Raw genomic sequence first — 21,975 nt, 5'->3', positions numbered from 1 at the left:
TAAGAGAAAAAGAAAATCTTTCTTTTTTTTCTGTGATATTCTCAAAATCAGGATCAATTAGCTCCTGTTTATAGATTGTTGTTGCTAATCCTATATAAATAATTCGGGAATTTTACCAAGAAAAACACTTTTCACCAAAAATGCAAAATTTACATTTTTCCCAACAAGATCAAATGCTAGTGAATGTTGCATTATATTTTTTCTACAAGTCGCAAATTCCAGGATTTTTCTATACCACCCAGAGTATTTTAAGTTGGTTTTTTTTCTTTTGTTACCAAAAGCTTCAAAAAAAAAAATCTTTTTTTGTTGCTTAACCAAGGAGAGTTAAGATTAGAAATGTGTTTGCTCTAATCCATGCCTCCTATACAAATCAAAAGAAATGTTGTTTTTGTGCTCCACATTTGGCATAGGTCTAAGAACCAACAGTTTGATTTACAAATAGAGGCTGTCTATTTTAAAATCATATAATGAGCATACACAGAAAGTAACCTTTCCTTAACTTTTTAAACATATACTGGAATTCAGTGTGCTACACCTTCCCACATCGGGTGTGTGCCAAATACCAGAGTGGAGACTAGATGAAGGAAAGTAATACATTGGATGTGGAAATCTGAACAGATCTAGAAGGGATTCTAACTAGCTTCAGCCAGTTTAGAGACAGAGTAGAAAGAACAAATTTTCTACTCTGTATGAATACTATTTAATTAATCAGCCAATAAGTATTTATTAAATACCTCCCATGTGCCAGAGATCACATTAGATTTGGAGAAAACTGAGTCAAAAATGAAACAATCCTTGCTCTTATATGTCTAATACTACCACTTCCCTAATTTAGAATTATCTCTAATGTCCATTGATTGGTAGTCATAAGACTGAACTCTCATGAGAATTTTAAATCCTTTGTTAAATTATTGAATGTCCACATGTATAATGGTAAGCATACTTCTAGCTTTCCCAGTGGATCAAGGAAGGGCTGGAAGAAGGGAGAGAATTCAAAACTAATTTTTTTATTTAATTTAATTTTTAAAAATTATTGAATGTCACTAGGTAACCAAGGGCTCGGGGATTGAATCCTAGAGATAAGACTTAAGTTCAAATTCAATTGTAGACACTTATTTTGTGATGCTAGGCAAGTTACAACTTGTTTGCCTCAGTTCCCTGAACTATAAACTGAGGATAAGAACACCACCTACGTCAACAAATATGTTGGGAAGTTCAAATGAGATAACATTCATAAAAGTGCTTAGCACAGTGCCTGGCACATAGTAGATTCTATATAAGTGACAATGATCAAAATAAAGAAAGAAAGAAAGAAAGAAGCTAATGTGATCTTGGGCTTCACTAAAAGGGCCATAATGGCTAGGACTAGAAAGAAACATTATAGTCCTACTGTACTCTGGTCAGAAAATATCTAAAATATTATGCTACACAGGTTTCTAATACCTAATTTTATTCATTATGTAATCATTATTTCCAATTTCATCCAAGCCAGCATTATTTCTGAACTCTACTTCAATGTTGCCTTTCAGTAACCATTAAACTCTCTCTCTTTGCATCCTAACACTCTTTCCAGATCTCCTTTGATGATACAAGTAGCAAAGTAATACAAAATTGCCTTTGTTTTCTCACTTTAAAGCTATTTTTTTAAATATTTGAATTGAGAATTGTTATATGAATTCTTATACTGAAGGGAACTAAAAATCTCTCATTTTCAAACCCTTCATCAAAATACTATCCTATAACCTCATCTTTCTCTTATACCAGTCAGTCACCCCAGAGTATCTCAGTCTCTTCCTTTTTTTAGGCCTGCTACTGGCTCCTCCAACTTTAATAGAAAATGCATTTTCTCTGCCTCAATATGCCTAACCTTCTCTCAATCATTATTCAAATTGTTCTTTACAATCTCCTGCCTTCCAAGTATACTACTGGCCTGAATAGGCGATAATTAGCAAGATTCCATCATCCCATTGTAACTATACATGGAATTCCTTCAGTCACCCTCTATCAAAACAATATACTACCATCATATTCCACCCAAAAGTCAAACTTACCTTTTATCTTTATGATATAACAGCTTTATTGCCACACAAACTTTGATTTGCTATTTTTTATTCTGATGTTTATATGCCCCCTTGTAATTACCTGTAGCTAACTGTAAGCATCAAAAAGAACCTTGTTTTATAAATACCTCTTTTCTTGCCTTTCCCTCATTGCCTCCTTCCCCTTGATTTATAAACAAGCTCATGTTTTTCCTAGCTTTTAAAAAGACTAATTCTATTATATATTTATTATATGTTATTATTCTATACTTATATATAATATAGAAATATCATGATATTTCTATATTAATTCTATATAACATATATTTATTTATAACTAATTGCTTTAAGTTGCCATTCTCCTTCTTTTATTCTATTGACAAATTTCTAGGGAAAAGAAATTTTAACCAAGAGCTTTTAACCTTTTGGTTTTTCTATCATAAACTGAACTGGAAACATAATAAAACCAGAATAATGCTTTTAAATGTATAAAATAAATTACATCCAAAAAAATTTTAAGTTAACAGACCTCTGAATGAGAGCTCCTGTTTAAAATTCCAACTAATATAATATCCCTAGCCTCCAAAGAACTATAGCTCTTATAACTTTTTTAAACTTATTACATGCTGCTTTATGTTATTCTTATTTATATATATGTATTTATATAAGCATATACAGCATCTATCTCCCAGGGTTGTTGTGAAGATCAATTGAGATAAAATTTGTAAATTGCTTAACACAGTGCTTGGCACATGGCAAGTTCTATACAAATGCTAGGTAGTATTATTATTGTAATAAATGTTAGTAACATATAGATAACAAATTAGTAATAATAATAATGAGCATTCCTACAGTGCTTTAAAGTTTGCAAAGCACTTTATATATATCATCTCATTCTTGTCCTTACAGGATTCTTGGGAATTAAATCCTATTATTATTCCCATTCTACAGATGAGGAAACAGAGGCTGGAACAAAATCACACAGTTTGTAAGCATATGAAGCTTGATTTGAACTCAAGTCTTCCTGCCTTGAGATCCATTCTTCTATGAACTGCACCACCTACCTGCTTCTAGTTCCTTCACAATAGTATCCCTTACATACTTTCCATTCAAGTCCAAGGAGCTTACTTGCTGGTTCTTAGACATCATATTCCCTCTCCATGACTCACTCTGTGATTGAATGTGCTTATTCTTCTTCACATCTTAGAAGAATCCTTAAACCCCTTCAAATCTAAGACCAAGTACCACCTCCTAGGTGAAATTTTCCTGATATTTTTATATTCTGTTGTTACTATATTCTATATTACATTCTAATGATAAACAATTTGCAAAGACTTTGGTGGTATTAAATGGTTCATGAATATGGGTTCATGCATAGAAACACTAAAGAAAATGTCTTACCATTTATTTTGCCACAGTACCCTTAGGACTCTGGATCTTTCAATCTGATTTACAGCTGAAATCTCCTATATTTGTTATCTCCCCCAAATAAAATGTGAATTACTAGAAAATAGGGATTATCCCACTTTTCTGTTTGTATTCCCAACACTTAGCACAGTATTTTGCACATAGTAAGCACTTAAATTCATTTTCATTCTTTCTTAAGTCAGAGGAAAATAAATTTTTTCCTTGCCTTCAATAAAAGAGGTAAAGGAATTTGGAGCTGTGCTGCACATTTAATAGGAGTATAAATTCCCCTACCTGAAAAGGACAGTTCATTTACTTCCAGCCCTTACTAATGCATGAATTCCCTCTACAATCAAATAAATAGTCATCTGTTTGAAAACTTCCACTTCCAGTAACTCACTGCCTACTATGATAGCCCTTTCCACTTATGGATGGTTCTATCTATGAGGAAGGTCTTTCTTATGTGGATCTTTCTTATGGAGTCTGCCTCTGTAAAACTTGCACATTTCTTTCTGAAATCATTTACAATACATCTAATCATGATCACAATTCTATGAAACAGCCTGTCAAATGCTGGAGGTGGGAGGGTGGGAGGGTGCACCTAAGCCAAGCAGTGAACAAACATTTATTAATGGCCTACTATGCATTAGGTATTGTATTTCATGGAAAAGCAAAAAACAGTCCCTACTCTCAAGGAGTTCATATTCCAATGGGAAGCGTAATATACAAATAACTACGTATGTACAAGATATATACAATAGGAGCAGCTAATTGGTGTAGTGGATAGAGCACCAGCCTTGAAGTCAGTAGGACCTAAGTTCAAATCTGGCCTCAGACACATAATACTGCCTAGATGTGTGACCCTGGGCAAGTCACTTAACTCCGATTTAGAAGGAAGGAAGGGAGGAAGGGAGAAAGGAAGGGAGGGAGGAAGGAAATCTTAAAGGAAGCCAAAAAAAGCTAGAAAGTGGAAATGAAGAGGGAGAACATTCTGGGTATACTAAGGCAATCAATATGAAGGTATGCAGACAAGAAACAATGTCATGTGTAAGGAACAGCAAAGAGACCAGCATAAATTAGATCACAGAGTTTGTGGAAGGGAATATACATAAGAAAGAGAGGAATAGTCAATGTTAGACTAGTTGCAGAAAGATGAGTATGTACATTTGGTTGTTGGAAAAGTGAATTGGTCTAATTATTCTGAAAAGCGATTTGGAATTATGAGAAGAAAGTAACTAAAAGATCCATACTTTTTGACCCAGAGATTCCACTGCAATACATGTACTCCAAGAATGTGAATGATTAAAAAAAAAAAAAAAGGTCCTATATGCACAGAAATATTTAAAACAGAACTTTTTTTATAATACCAAAGGATGAAATAGTAAATTCTTAAGTGAAAAATGGCAGAAGAAGTTAAGATCAATGGATATAATGAAATATTACTGTGCTATAAAGAAGTGATGAAATGATAACTACAAAAAAACATACAAACTTACATGAACTGGTGTAAAGTGAAGTAAACAGAACCAGGAAAACAACATACACAAAGACTACAATAAAGTAGAAAGTACAAAAACAATAAAACAATTAAAATTGAATGCTATGAAATGACAAGTCTAAGCTTAGTCCCAAAGAGTAAATATGAGAAATTGTCCCCCTGTCTTTTTTGCAGAGGTGGAGAATTGTACAACTTGGAACACTATGGATGTCAGACTTTTTCAATGTATTTATTAGTTTTGCTGAATGAGGGCTTTTTTTTTTTTTTTGGTAATAAATGATGGCTTTCTTGGAGGAGTAGAAGGGATATACTGGGAAATGTGGGTGATAATGGAAGCAGAAAATAACAATAAAAAAATTTCTTGAACCGATAGCCGCATGGACATAGTGGATAAAGATCAGGCTTCAGAGTCAGAAAGCTCTGCCCATGACATCTGACTCTATGCAAGTCACTTAATTCTCCCAGTGACTTCGACAACTCTTTAAGAGTATAAACTGTATCTATATTAATGGAGAAACTTTCCTCATTCAGAGTTTGCCATATCAATGAAAACAGTAATTTTAGAAACAAGCATTCTACTTCCATCTCTCGGTTTTTAACAAAACTTCTTAAGTAAAATTAAAATAAAACATTCTCTGACCTCATGAGGTTTATATTTCACACAAGATACTCATTTTTCTTCCATCCTTTCTTCAAGATTCTCCCAAAATTTCACATACAACTTATTAAATATACAAAAGTTTCACAAGCCATCAATTCCATATGCAGAAGTTTCATATACAACCAGCTGTTTCACATACAAGAAATGGGATGGGCACATGGAAATAAAGTCTCAGGAATTCTTAGTTTCACCAGTATAAAAAAAAAAAAAAAAAGGTCATGCATCAAAATATAAATGACCTCACAGCAATGCAGTCCAAGTTCTTAAGAGTATATAATTTCTATTCCCACAGATGGGCCTGTCAGTGAATCACTTGAAAGACCCAAGACATGGTCCCTTTCAATGCCATTGGAATCTAGTTTCATAATTAAACATTCAGACATATTTTCCCACTGTTTATAAGGTTACACCATTGCTTAGAATTGTGAATTGTACTCAATGCAAGATTGCCAGATTCCAGTGAGTTTCCTCCCCTTCACTGACATGAATCATCAGTCTTGTATAGGCATGTGATTCTCAGAGTAAAGTTTGATTAGGAGACAGCTAAATAAAAATCCTCCCTTGCACATAAGGAAAAAAAAAAAAAAAAGAATTGGCTCTAGTATACAAGAAACAAGCTCACCTACTACTGTAGCATAAACTTCTATATACAGGGTCCACATTTCCATTTCTTATTCACATTTATATTACACCACTACCAACAATACCATCACAGTATATACTACAAGGCGTTGGAACATAGAAAGTTCTCAAGAAATTTCTGCTGAAATGAATCATTTAGACTAAAATAGGAAAACTAAACTTAAGAAAATAAGAATCAAGTAAGTCAACATTTAAAAATATTTTGGAGGCTTCTCACATGGCTCTGTTTAAAGAAAAAAATTTACTATGGTATAGTGAGAATCACTGAACTAAAAATTGTACTCATTTGGCTTTTATCTATGCTGTATGGCCTTGAACAAATAACTTTATCTTCTGGGACTATTTCTTCCATCTATTTAAAAAAAAGAAAGAAAGAAAGAAAGACTGGAGTAGATGATGGTAGGGTTCTAAACTTCTAAGATTCCAAAAGATTAACTAGAGTTTCCTCTTGGCTTCAATTGTATCCCATTAAAAATAAATATAAAAATTGCTTTATAAAATAGAATTTAGGTTTTCTATTGACACTCATATTAAATCTCTCAATGTGCTATACATACTATTGAATTCTCCCACACTATTGTAAAAATCCTTAAAGGCATGTTCCCTTTAAAAAGTGCCTAACCCAGAACCACCCTAGATAGGTGTTTAATAATTGTCTTTGACATGAATAGTCATTGTTATGTGATTTTAATGTCCTTGTCCAAATTCCTAAAATACCTTTTTTTGCATCACACAGGAAAAATTAAATAAGACTGAATTAAACAAATCTGAAGCCCCACCTCTCTACCTTCCCTCTTCTTTCCCCATCACCACCACAATCTCAAAAAAATAAAAATTATCCTGTAAGTACAAGTACAGACTGAGTTCTACTGACAAAGCTGCCTGTGAGAACTTGCACTGGTACATTTGCCTACACCATAGTCTAATTAATACACTTTCATAAGCACCATGGAACTGATTCTGATTTAGACAGAACTCACAAAGCTGATTTGTAAATTCAGAAAAAAAAACTATGGGAGGAAAACCATAAGAACTAAAAGATATGGTCGAAATTGGGTCGTTCTCAGCTAGTATTGAAAATTCCAGAAAGTATTTCTTTCTTAAATGTAAATAGTAAAATGAATGACAGAGAGTTACAGGAACAATTATTAGGCAAGGACAGGTTTAAAGTTACTTTTCATAAGATTAGATAAACCTGAATTAACTTTCCCTAAGCATTAAGCACAACAGCTAGAGTGGGAGGTAAAAGACCGTTCAAAACAACTTACATATTTATAAGATGCCTCATACCCAAATAATCCAACAGGCCAGTGGGAAATGGGAGGGGCACCGGGGCAGGGCTCTGCACTCAGCAGGCTCTCAATAAATGATTGTTAATGATGAGTAACAGAATTTGTTTTACTCTGTAGCTTTTTGTTTATTTGGCTAAGATCTTAAAACAAATTATGAGTGAGGCCAGTTTTCCCATGATTATATGATGGAAGGAAGTATGTCTACAGGGTACCACCCCTAAAAAATTTGGAACAAACTGGTAAGAGGTAACAGAAAAAATTCACAAGTTAAATTTCAAATCATGGAAGGAGAAAAGGATTAGGTATATGAGTTTGCAGAACATCAAAAATATTTCAATTATTTCACATGCCTGCACAAATGATAACCACGTCTCCATAAATTCTTTTTGTTCTTATTTATTTCCTTTCATTCTGATGTAGTCATAATTGAAAACTAGTTTAGGAAGGTATGAATAGTAAAAATACTAAATCATTTTATATTCACTTTTATAATTTTTACAGCACTCTTATGTACATTATCTCATTCAATTCTTAAACAATCTCAGAGAAGTAGGAAAAGTAGGTATTATCTCAACTTTCCAGATTAAGAAACTGAGACTCCTAAGAAGTAAGTGTCCTACCCAAGCTCATAGGAACATCAGATCAAAGATCTAGAGCAAGAATTCTTAAACTATTTGTAGGACATGGCCCACTTTGGAATTGGGTGAAACATACAGTACCCTTCTCAAAATCATAATTTTTAAATAATTGAAGAAAATGCTATATTTCAGTTTGAAATTTATATAAATAAATAAATATTCCACTTCTTCCTAGTCAAAGTCACAGACTCCCTTGAAATCTATTTTACCCCAGGTTAAGAACCTTTAGCTCTAGAAGGGCCCTCCAATGTCATCTAAGTCCAATCCACTCATTTAATAGAAGAAGAAACTTGAGTTGGAAAATGTTAAATGATTTGCTAGGGTAACATGAGCAGGAACTGAAAGAGCCAGTATTGGAACTGGAATTCTGTGACTTCTAAATCCTAGTCTCATGTATTTTCTACTGTACTACATTACAAATTCATTTGTTAAACAATATGGCAGCAAGGGACACACAACCTATCTGGAGGGGAAAAGTTTGAGGAAATTTAGCAGAATAGGGTGTTTTTTTCTTCTGTTATATTTCTGTAGAAAACCTCAGACTCTAGTTCTTCAAACTCAATTACACTGTTTTTTATTATTTGTTTAGTCCAGTTTGGAAATTTAGTGTTTTTTTATAATCACAACACTTATCTCCAAATATTTAAGACTTTTAGCATCATAATATATTTTTTTCCTCCTTCACATCAACCTTCACAATCAAGAAAAACTAGCTCGACTCTTCATAAAGGCTTAATTCTTCTGCCTTTGCCCTTAAATCCGTTGCCTTCCAATTCCTCTAGTACCTTACTCGAGCAGTCTCTCTCAAACTTTGCTCTCGTGAATATTTAATTTCACTCTTTACAAACTTCTCCCAATGTCCCTACAAACTGTTCATCTCTCCGATACTTAAAAAGAAGAAGAAGGAAAAAAACCACTTTTCCTTAAACCTATTAACATCCCATCTCATCTTCACTGAAAAACTCAGCAGGTCAGTACTTTTTCCATTAATGATATCATATTCCCTTTGGCATGCAAATGTCATTTCTAGGCAATTTTAAGGAATTTCAAGGCAAAATTACTATAAGGTAAAAGATAGAACAAAATAATGTAAAGAAATAAAATCTACACTCCTCCAGAAGGATTATCCACAAAGCAAAAATCAATTGACACAGTGGTGATGTTTAGTTGACAAAATAAGTTTATATAGCAGGCTTTATGCCGATAGTTACAGTATTTTTCTCCATCCCCACCTCTGACCTATGACTAGTACATTGTGTCTTTATTGTCTTCTTTCATTCACTGTCATTTTTATTCAAATCTGTCACTATTCATCACAATGCTAGTTCTAACCCACTGACCAAAAGAATTCACTATCTTATACTGTCCAAATAATTAGAACAGCTGATACACTCCACTGAGTGAAGCCATTTGTGTTCCCTGTAAGTTTCAATCTGTCATCCAGACAAACCAACTATTATCAATCATCCTTGCTCCATAATTCAACCAGCATTTTTTCTCATAAAAGGCAGTTTCTTAATACTTATAATTCCCAATGTTTTGCCATGTGATCCAAATGAGGTGTTTTGTCCTTCATCTTTTCCATTATACCCTGGGATGACAATAAGCTTTTCAACTATATTTGCTAGATCTGATATTTTATTTAAAGCTAGATAATACTATGAAACTGGTTGAGTTTCCTGCCAGGATGAATATTATCAAATAATATAAAAAAACCTTAAATAGGTTTCCCAAAGAGTCAACTGAGCAACCACTAAACATTTATATAGTATTTATTATGTGTTAGGCACTGCCCTTAATATTTTACAATTATTAATTCTTTTGATCCTCAAAACAACTATAAGAGGCAGGTACTATTATTATCCCTATTCTGTGGGTGAAAAAAAAACTAAGGGGAATGGAAAGGGGAAGATTAAACAACTAGCCCAATATTATACAAGAAATATGTTTCAGAGTTAGGATTTGTCCTCAGGTCTTTCAAACCCCAAGATCATTCCTTTAACTGTTACACAAAACATCTCTGTATCTCTGTTTTATTCATTCAACTTTCCTTTCTTTTTCAATAGTATGAAGAAACTCATGATTATATCTCTAATAGCAATATATGTATACATATTATATCTGTGTAATACATGTGTGTATGTGTACACATGTATACAAACTAGCTATTAAATAGCCATAAGTAAATTTTTTTAATAGGCTATTTAATTATATTTCTATTGGGATTCAAATTCCAATGGACTAAAAATCCTCTAAGTCTGACCATTAATATGAGATTAATGTTGAAGAAAAAAAATTCTGGTAATTTTCATTCTAAAACTGGAAAAAAAAAAATTTTTTCTGGAAATGATACAATCCGCAGCTACCATCAATTTAATTCCATTCTCCTTCAGAAGGACATCATCTAGGTAGGATGAGATGAGACTCTTTGCAACTTAACAACTCAGAGGTCTGATTTATATTAACCAACTAATAAAATTTGTATATGATTCCTTAAATAAAATTAAGTGAAGGGGAAACAGAAGGAGAGAAAAGAAAAAGACAAAACTGCAAAGAGGAAGAAATGAGATCATGACAGCAGAGATGACAGAATAAAAATTAGCAGGAGAGGGTGTGAAAATAAAGATAAGCTCCAAATGTCAAACAAAATATAGTCATTAAAATGTTCATTCAGGAAATCTGAGCTACAGGAAGCATAGCTCTGAATTAATGGAGCTAGAACTATAAACTCCTCCTAATAAGTGAATGCTGAAAGCCTCTGGCACTTTACAGTCAGCACTGGTCATTCTTACTGTTTCCCCAAGCTATTATTAAATGAGCATAATCCATTCATGTTCAGCAATGGTGTTTCAGTTATAAAAATAAAGAAGTGCTCAAGAGTTGAAAGGAAATAGTACCCCTTAATGTTTGGTACTTTCCCTTTTACCATTACTATATGTTACCTTCTTTGCTACTGAGGGGAAGAAGAGGGGCACCCGCACTTGAATCTGACACCTACCTACCCAGTCCACTTTTGGCAGGATGAGAAATGAGGGGACTCTTTTTTTAATCTTATTTTCATGACAGTGCAAAATTTCTCTATGTTAGCATTGGACAAATATTTAGACCATAAACTAATCAGTAATTCGACCCACTCACCTCCTTACTGTTCACCCTCATGTGATTCATTTTTTAGATAAATTTTAAGATAAATATCAACCAATCATTTAGTTTCTGACCTCAAATAAAATTCAACAGTACTGTGCTATTTAAAAATAGTCACTCTATTTCATCATTCTTGGGACAAAAATTTCTCATTCTCTTAATTTCAATTTGCCATATTTCTTAGTTCTTAATTCTTGTTTCTATATTTTCAATGTTAAAAAAAAAAAAGGCCTAGATGTCAGATACAATGTCTGAATCGAATTAGTAATAGTAGTAATCGTAGGGGAAGGTGTGAGGGTAGTGATGGCAGTGGTGTTAAGAGGAGTGGGGGTGGGGTGGTACGGTAGGGTGGGGATAATAATAGTAGTGGTGGTGATGGTGGTAGTGATGGTAGTAGTAGTAGTACTAAAACTAGCAGTAGTACTAGTAGTATAAGTAGGTGGCAAAGTGAATAGTGTCAGGCCTGGAGTCAGGAAGACTTATCTTCCTCAGTTTATAACTACCCCCAGACATTTATTAACTATGTGACTATGTAAGTCACTTAACCTAGTTTGCCTCAATTTCCTCATCTGTAAAATGAACTAGAGAAGAAATTGGCAGTAATTTTGCCAAGAAAATTCCAAATGGGATCATGAAGAGTTGGACAGAGTTTAACAACAAAACAGAAGAAGCAGAAGTATAGTGGTCATGATAATAGGAGTTAGCTTTTATATGATTCTTTAAGATTTGCAAAACAGTATAAATATTATCTCATTCGATCCTCACAACAACTCTATGAGTTAGATATCTTTACAAATAGACAGATTTGTTTATTATACTTTGTCACAAGGGAAAATTGGGAAATGACTGTAATAAAAGACAATATAATTTTTTTTAATGGTGATGAAAAGGTTTTTTAAAGTATAGACTATAGAAAGAGAACCCAACAAAATTTTCAATTGATTTTCAATTAATCCCACTTTCAGATTATTTTCATTTTTCTCCAATTACTTTTCAGATAAAAAGGAGTCCACAAAATTAATTTCTAACTTCTTTTCTTCCTCCTAAAACTGGATACAAAACTTTGTTTTCATTATATAAGGTTAGAATGAATACATTGCTCTGATAATCTTACTGTCAGGAAAGAGCCCAATGAGAGCATTTAGCTCACCTTTTTGAAAGATTCCTTCTGCTTCCAGGACAGTGATATTTGGCTGGCTCCGACGCACTTCAGCCTTTACCAAAACTTGTAAGGGGCTATTCTCCAGCAGTTCCACCCCAACCGTCATGTTGACTCCTGGCCTGATGACACTAGGAGCAGTTACCAAAAAACTGGGCCTTGAGAAGGGGGAAAAATAATAAAATATCATTCTCCCATCTCCTCACTTTAAAGCACTTTCACAAATTTTACTGGTAAAGGATAATAACATTTATGCAAGACTTTGAAATTTGCAAAGCACTTTATGTATACATAGTGTCCCAAAAATCTTGACACAGTTTTATGCTATTAAAAAGTCTAAAATTTCTCCAAAACTTTTGGGATGGCTGCATTATTTTATTTGAGCCTGACAATAATCTAGTGATATACTTATTCCATATATTGTTATTCCCATATTTTGAGTGAGGAAACTCTTGTGTCTGACAGTTAACTTGTTCAAGGTTACTCAGCTATTTAGATTCAGAAATAAGGATTTAAACCCGTCTTCTTGATTTCAAGTCCAGCATTAATTCACTATAGCAAGCAGAGAGTGAAATAATTTTTTTCATTTTAATGCCAATGTACTGCTACTGAAACAAAAATAACATAAAGGATTAAGAATAGTTGGATGTTAAGGGTTTTTTGTTTGTTTGTTTAGACAATTGGGTTAAGTGACTTGCACAAGATCACACAGGTAGTAAATATTAAATTCTGGGCCAAATTTGAACTCAGGTTCTCCTGAACTCTGGGTTTGTATTCTAGTTACTGCACCAACTAGCTGTCCCATGGTTAGATATTAAGTCATACATCTCTACTCTAAGGAAACAAGATAATATTATTTACATTTTACAACTACCAAACAGCACCGAGAAGATGGACAGTTAGTGGCATGATGGGAGATTTGACTCGTGTTTGCAGACCATCTCATTTTATAAGATTTTTCTTGATTAAAAAAAAAGAAACCACACTTTCTGGCTGTGTGACCCTGGGCAAATCACTTAACCCCAACTTCCTTGCCAAAAAAAAGTAAAAAATAAAAAAATCTCAAGAATTTTGCCTACTGCTTCTTCCCATTCTAAGACATCTATTCCATGTTCAAGGAAGAAAGGGTAAAACCCTTAAGTATTTTTTTAAATCAAACTATAAACTCCACAAAAACAAAGATCCAATTTTATCTAAACTTTGGATCTCTCCCAGGAAGGAACATGCTCTGAAAAAATAAACAACAAAAAATACAAGAAAATTTTCACTCACCATTTAAAAAAAAAAAATCAAAACCTGTAATTTCTCCTAATATGAAGAAGTCCCAGTATGGATACCATCCATCAATGCAAACCAGAAATTCATACATCTTAGAGTTTTGAAGAGTTGAGTTTAGAAAGCACAGAGAAGTCAAAAAACTTGCCCAGACTCACACAGCTAGTATATGTTAGAAGTGAAACTTTAACCCAGTAAACCCCAGGTAGCCAAATGGTAAAGTGGAGAGGGAGCTAGGTTTAGAGTCAGGAAGAAATGTGGTCAAATCTGAGCTAGAGTACTTAGTAGCTGTGTGACCAGGCTCTCACCAAATCAGTTAACCTCAGCACAATGTCTGGCATTCACTCCTGTAGATTAAACACTCTTTTCATCAGAGGGGATTGCCTGTCACAGTCAATGTCCCGGAACTGACAAAACTTGTGTGGTTCTGGCATAGCTAAGAATCCAGGGTCACTTTCATGCAACAATGAAGCATGAGAGGAGAGATGAATCTAATATTGGTTTGATTAGACCCCTAGTTCAGAGAGATGGGGATATAGATTCCTAATTTCAAATAACGTAAGTTTAATTACTGGGAGTTTTGTCTTTGGGTATTTGGTTTTTAACAGGCCCTACTAAAATGGCAGTGACTAAAGCATGGGACTTGGAATCAGAAAGATTCATCTTCATGTGTTAAAATTGGGTCTTGGACATTTGCTATCTGTGTAACCCTGAGCAAGTCACTTAACCCTGTTTGCCACAGTTACATCTGTAAAACGAGCTGAAGATGGAAATGACAAACCATTTTGGTATCTTTACCAAGAAAACCCCCTCACAAAAAAGGGATCAAGAAGACAAAAAAAGTTTAAATAACTTTGCTCCAAGTCAAGCACTCTATCTACAAGGCAGCAAACTTCTATTTTTTTATATTTCTATTTCTATTATTTCTGTCACTAGGAGACAACTCAATGAACAGTGTCAAACATGAAGTAAAGAAGACCTGAATTGAAATATGATCTCACATGCATATTAACTGTGTAACTGGGCAAGTCACTTAATCCCGTTTGCCTCAGTTTCCTCATCTATAAAATGAACTGGAGATGGAAATGGCAAACTACTCCAGAATCTTCCAAGAAGGGCCTCATGGCCAGTATTTGGCTGATATGGTCCATGGGTTAAGGAAGAGCAAGACATGATTGAACAATATTAGCCAAGCACTGTACTAAGTGCTGAGAGAGAGAGAAAAGAGGGAGATATAGACAAAGAAAAAAGACAGACAGGAGAGAGACAGACAGACAGACAGAGAGATTTCAAAAAGCTTGCATTCTAATGGAGGAAGACAACATACAAAAGGGAGTTGAAAATCCCAAGTTGGGGGGGGTACCCCCTCGAGGACAGAGTGGGGCATAGTTCCCACAACACGTGGGGTAAAGTCAGTCCATACTTAGGGAAATCGATTCATAATTTTCAACACTGGTTAACTATAGTGGAATATCTATTTTACTTCAGAATATGCAGATCCCTAAAGTAAAGCTGAGTATATATCACAAAACCTCCACAGAAAGATATCCTCTAAGATCACAAGTTTAGAATCAGGCAATAAATAATAAGTTAACTTATTAAATTAAATATATAAATATTTATATATAAAAATATATATTATATATTGTATAATTGTAAATATAAAAAACATATAAATTAAATAATAAGTGCTTGGACCAAAAAAAAAAAAAAAAAAAAAAAACAATGGTACAATGTGGGGGAAACTGGATTCCAAGCCAGAGGGACTGAACTCAGATCCCAACTCTGTGTGACCTTGAGAAAGTCACCTAAACCCTCTGACCCTCAGTTTCTTCATCTGTACTTGAGCGAGCTGGACATGACGACGCTATGTATGGTCTCTTTCAGACTTAAATCTATGAACTTATGATTGAATGAAGAAGGAACGGACTTTTGATCCTAAATGAATGCCTCGAGAAAAGCTCAGGCTTCCAGTATGTGAAATGCCTGGAGGAGTCGGGAAGAGGGAGGCAGGGAAAGAGGCAGTTGAGGAGTGATTCAAAATGAAGTAAATAGGGAACCACAATTCGAGCCAATTTCAGGGGATACAAGTTTTCCCAGTCGGTCCTTCTAAACTCCTAGATTCTGCCTCTGTTTTCCCCACCGAGAAGAGGGCCCCATCTCGAAGTTCATCTCGAAAGCATGTCCGCCCAAATTTAAATTACTACTTGCAGCCCACCTCTCTTCTCCTCACCTCCCCCACCCACTCATCCTTGATAAGCAACTCCCCTTTTCCCATTCCCCCTCCCTTTCATTCATCCTGTCTCTTCTCCTCTTCTCCTCTCCCCACCCCGGCTTCCACCCATCCCCTTCATACCCGGCCGCTGCAGAAGCAGCCCAAGACGCAGTCAGAAGGCACAGAAAGTGGGGAGCAAGGAGCAGGGAGCCCCTCATTTTCGCAGCAGCGTCTGGCAGCAGCAGCAGCATCCTGCTTCGGAAGAACCTCGCAGATTCCGCAGAGGGGTTGCAGTTTTCCAACTCCCTCCACCAGCAGCAGTTTATGGACTCTTGCTCCGCTGGGTTTGGCCGTGCGAAAGGACGCGTAGGATTGGGGCAGTGGAAGATCTAAATTGAGCCTCTAGATCGTGGCTCCGCCCCGCTTCTTCGCTCCCGGTCGCCCTCTGGCTGGAGATGCTTTCGTTCTACTGCCCTGGCTGCTCCCGCAGATAGCACAAATCTGGAGGCGACTTCCCCGGGCCTAGAACTCCGGGCTCGTGATCCTAAAGTGGACCAGCACCGCCCCTCAGACCTTCCCGAGGCGAAGGGAAGGGGCTCCACTTGCTCAAGCTAACAGAGACTCTTAGTTTAGACACCGCCGTTTTCAGAAACACTATTTTACCAACTGTCTGGAGTGAATAAACAGGCGTACCCCTTGTAAAAGAAATGAAGTTTTGAGGAACTTTGTGAAGTGGGAAAAAATCGATCATTGGCCTCCTCGATTATGAGTCAGGATCTCAGAGAAATGGCAAACCGCATACACACACACACACACACACACACACACACACACACACACCCCACACCACACACACACCCCACTACACCAACTGATATCTTTTCTGGATTGTTTAAATGTGTATGAAAAACAGGATGCTTCATTTCATTTTTTTTTAATTTCCTCCTTTTGAATTTTGGAGTATGTTTTTGGTGTTTTCTCAGGCAGGGAACAAATACTCTTCAGTAGGCTATCAAATTAATCGAATTATTTCTAATAATTTTTTATTGTAAGTACAAAGAAGTGTGATGCAATGGGAAGAGGGCTGAATTTGGGCTCTACTACTTGCTACCTTTTTGATAGCCCTCAGTTTTCTCATCTTTTAAATGAGGGAGTTAAACTACATGATATCTAACCACCCTCCCAGCTCCAGATCTATGATCCAAATGTAAGTACTCTGAAAAAAATCTTAGAAAAATATAATCAATTATATCTTTACATAGCCATCCTCATTTGCTGCAAGATGATCATTAGAATTGTAAAACTTGAATATTTTACATATGTCCAGTGTGCTTTTAATATCTATTTAAATATGAAATGCTTTTACAATGGCAGAATAGTTAAGATCTGATGAGCACACTACCTATAGAAGCATCCCCCTTTTTTTTCCTCCTCATGTTAAATATCCCTCTGCTCCTTTCTCTGCCTTTCTGGCACTCTTCAGATGACTCAAGTTTCACCATGACAACACCATAAAAGCAGTGGACCTGCCGGGAACTGTAGAAAAGCAGGCACACTTAGTTCTAACAACTTAAAATGTTTTAATTGATACAGGGAGAGAGATTGTAATGAGTAATATTTTAGGGGGGGTACTGTGAATAAAGGGAAAGAGATCATCAAATGAGCACTTCTTGACAAAACTGGGAGCCTTCCAAAGGAAAAAAAAAAAATAGCACCTTGAAAACCTGTGGTTTACCCCAGTGCAAAAACTTCCTCCCTTTCCTGTCCCACCCTTTTTCAGCCTGCTAAATGGCCTGCAGATGGCCACTTGTGTCTTTCCTAAGTTTAAGCAACAGCTACCCTCCTGGCAAGATTGACTTTTTGGGAAAGGTGATTAAATGACTACTCCATTTCAGTTTCTGGGAAAACCCTAACATGCCCATGCTCTTGCCACAGCTATTACTGTTACTCCAGCTGTGCAATTCCTTGTTTCTTTGGGATGGGCTAAATATGAGAATCAGGGAGTGGGCTGAATTAGTACTGAGGGATGATAGGAAATGAGTCTAAAGGCAGTTGAATGGAACAGATTTAAGTTTATTTCCCAGAAAGAGACAAGCAGTTCTATCTTTCCATATAGGAATAAGAATAAGGAAGCTAGAACTAGGGGAAGATGAATCTATCATAGTCTACAATTCAGCAGTGTCAAATAAGAAACTATGCCCAAGCCCTGTTTGTAGTGGCTAGAAGCTGGAAAATGAAAGGATGTCCATCAATTGGAGAATGGTTGAGTAAATTGTGGTATATGAATGTTATGGAATATTATTGTTCTGTAAGGAATGACCAGCAGGATGAATACAGAGAGGACTGGCGAGACTTACATGAACTGATGCTGAGTGAAATGAGCAGAACCAGGATATCATTATATACCTCAACAACGATACTGTTTGAGGATATATTCTGATGGAAGTGGATCTCTTTGATAAAGAGAGCCTTAATTGATCAAAGATGGACAGAAGCAGCTACACCCAGAGAAGGAACACTGGGAAATGAATATAAACTGCTTGCATTTTTGTTTTTCTTCCCGGGTTATTTCTACCTTCTGAATTCAATTCTCCCTGTGCAACAAGAAAACTGTTCGGTTCTGCACACATATATTGTATCTAGGATATACTGCAACCCATTCAACATGTAAAGGACTCTTGCCATCTGGGGAAGGGGTGGAGGGAGGGAGGGGAAAAATCGGAACAGAAGTGAATGCAAGGGATAATGCTGTAAAAAATTACCCTGGCATGCGTTCTATCAATAAAAAGTTATTAAAAAATTTTAAAAAAAGAAACTATGCCAAGACATAGGTTCAAAACCTGCCTCAGTCACTAGCTATGTGGACACAACTTCTCCATACTTCAGTTTCTTCATCCATAACATAAAAAGGTTTGGACTTAATGAGCCTATTACTCTACTACTGCAGCATGGAACTTGGAAATCACAAGGATTAAATTCTAATTCTGCACATTCCATTCATTTCCTGTCTGACCTTGCCCAAGTGACTATCCTATTCTGGGTCTCAATTTGTTCATTTGAAAAATGAGAGCCTTGAATTAAATGACATCTCAGGGTCCTTCTCGCTGCTTTAAAAAAAAAAAAAAAAGCAAATTATTTTAAAATTTTTTCTGCCATCGCCCTCTTTGTAGTGGCCAGAAACTGGAAACTGAGTGGATGCCCATCAATTGGAGAATAGCTGAATAAAATGTGATATATGAATATTATGGAATATTATTATTCTGTAAGGAATGACCAGCAGGATGAATACAGAGAGGCTTGGAGAGACCTACATGAACTGATGCTGAGTGAAATGAGCAGAACCAGGAGATCATTATATATCTCAACAACGATACTGTTTGAAGATGTATTCTGCGAATCCAACCATTCTGGAGAGCAATCTGGAATTATGCCCAAAAAATTATCAAATTGTGCATACCCTTTGATCCAGCAGTGTTTCTATTGGGCTTATATCCCAAAGAAATACTAAAGAAGGGAAAGGGACCTGTATGTGCCAAAATGTTTGTAGCAGCCCTGTTTGTAGTGGCTAGAAACTGGAAAATGAATGGATGCCCATCAATTGGAGAATGCCTGGGTAAATTGTGGTATATGAATGTTATGGAATATTATTGTTCTGTAAGAAATGACCAGCAGGATGAATACAGAGAGGACTGGCGAGACTTACATGAACTGATGCTAAGTGAAATGAGCAGAACCCGGAGATCATTATACACTTCGACAACGATGTTGTATGAGGACATATTTTGATGGAAGTGGATTTCTTTGACAAAGAGACCTGAGTTTCAATTGATAAATGACGGACAAAAGCAGCTACACCCAAAGAAAGAACACTGGGAAACGAATGTAAACTATCTGCATTTTTGTTTTTCTTCCGGGTTATTTATACCTTCTGAATCCAATTCTCCCTAAGCAACAAGAGAACTGTTCGGTTCTGCAAACATATATTGTATCTAGGATATACTGCAACATATCCAACATATAAAGGACTGCTTGCCATCTAGGGGAGGGGGTGGAGGGAGGGAGGGGAAAAAAAAATCGGAACAGAAACGAGTGTCAATATAAAGTAATTATTAAATAAAAATTTTTTTTAAAAAATACAAAAAAAAAAAAAAAAAGAAGATGTATTCTGATGGAAGTGGACCTCTTCGATAAAGAGAGCCTTAATTGATCAAAGATGGACAGAAGCAGCTACACCCAGAGAAGGAACACTGGGAAATGAATATAAACTGCTTGCATTTTTGTTTTTCTTCCCGGGTTATTTCTACCTTCTGAATTCAATTCTCCCTGTGCAACAAGAAAACTGTTCAGTTCTGCACACATATATTGTATCTAGGATATACTGCAACCCATTCAACATGTAAAGGACTCTTGCCATCTGGGGGAAGGGGTGGAGGGAGGGAGGGGAAAAATCGGAACAGAAGTGAATGCAAGGGATAATGCTGTAAAAAATTACCCTGGCATGCGTTCTATCAATAAAAAGTTATTTAAAAATTTAAAAAAAAGAAAGAAAAGAAACTATGCCAAGACATAGGTTCAAAACCTGCCTCAGTCACTAGCTATGTGGACACAACTTCTCTATACTTCAGTTTCTTCATCCATAACATAAAAAGGTTTGGACTTAATGAGCCTATTACTCTACTACTGCAGCATGGAACTTGGAAATCACAAGGATTAAATTCTAATTCTGCACATTCCATTCATTTCCTCTCTGACCTTGCCCAAGTGACTATCCTATTCTGGGTCTCAATTTGTTCATTTGAAAAATGAGAGCCTTGAATTAAATGACATCTCAGGGTCCTTCTCGCTGCTTTAAAAAAAAAAAAAAAAGCAAATTATTTTAAAATTTTTTCTGCCATCGCCCTCTTTGTAGTGGCCAGAAACTGGAAACTGAGTGGATGCCCATCAATTGGAGAATAGCTGAATAAAATGTGATATATGAATATTATGGAATATTATTATTCTGTAAGAAATGACCAAGCAGGATGATTTCAGATAGGCCTGGAGAGACTTACATGAACTGATGCTAAGTGGAATGAGCAGGACCAGGAGATCATTATACACTTCAACAACAATACTATATGAAGATCAATTCTGATGGACCTAGCCATCTTCAGCAATGAGATGAACTAAATCAGTTCCAATGGAGCAGGAATGAATTGAACCAGCTACACCCAGCAACTCTGGGAGATGACTATGAACCACTATATAGAATTCCCAATCCCTCTATTTTTGTCCGCCTGCATTTTTGATTTCCTTCACAGGCTAATTGTACACTATTTCAAGATCCGATTCTTTTTGTACAGCAAAATAATTGTATGGACATGTATACATATATTGTATTTCACTTATACTTTAAGATATTTAACATGTATTGGTCAACCTGCCATCTGGGGGAAAGGGTGGGGGGAAGGAGGGGAAAAGTTGGAACAAAAGGCTTTGCAATTGTCAGTGCTGAAAAATTGCCCAGGCACATATCTTGTAAATAAAAAGCTATACTTAAAAAAAAGTTTCTGCCATATATCTCTATAATTTAGCATTTTGCTCCCTAGGAGAATTTTGTGATACCTACAAACTTGCTTCAGAGCACCCAATTAAAATAATTTTGGTAACTGGATCACATTCTTCCTTTCCACCCTATACCCAGTTGTTATTCATGTTAACAAACTACAACCCCTCTTAATAGCTTTACCACATAATTTCTCAACCAGGTCAATTTTAGTGATTGGCTACTCTACTTAATTTTGATGATTGGTACTCTATTTCAGCCACATATTAGTATGGTCATATTTTCAACCTCAGAATTATATCACCTCCAGGAACTAGAACTTTTGAGATTGTAGTCTTTAATTACAAACTTCGGTCTTCATTCTTACAGTTAATTCCTAATCTGTTCTTTGTACAAAGACTTCCTGTCTCTTGGCTCATGCCCATTCTCTCAGTCCTTCTTCATTCTGGCCTCCCTTGTT

At 35.7% G+C, this 21,975-nt stretch overlaps 1 protein-coding gene across 1 annotated transcript in view; it reads right to left on the bottom strand.

Annotated features, from left to right (window-relative positions):
• Nucleotides 1-16,732, bottom strand: part of CD109 (CD109 molecule) — a 156,467-nt gene extending 139,735 nt beyond the window's left edge. The window contains exons 1-2 of the mRNA XM_051997274.1: nt 16,112-16,732; nt 12,472-12,638 (exon numbers count right to left, since the gene is read on the bottom strand). Of these exons, the coding sequence (XP_051853234.1) occupies nt 12,472-12,638; nt 16,112-16,221 (277 nt within the window). The 5' untranslated portion in view covers nt 16,222-16,732. The remainder of the gene's footprint in view (nt 1-12,471; nt 12,639-16,111) is intronic.
• Nucleotides 16,733-21,975: the final 5,243 nt, after the last annotated feature.

Source organism: Antechinus flavipes, chromosome 4, assembly GCF_016432865.1.
Source record: "Antechinus flavipes isolate AdamAnt ecotype Samford, QLD, Australia chromosome 4, AdamAnt_v2, whole genome shotgun sequence".
NCBI classification, from domain to species: domain Eukaryota; kingdom Metazoa; phylum Chordata; class Mammalia; order Dasyuromorphia; family Dasyuridae; genus Antechinus; species Antechinus flavipes.
This window is presented reverse-complemented; position numbering and strand designations above follow the sequence as displayed.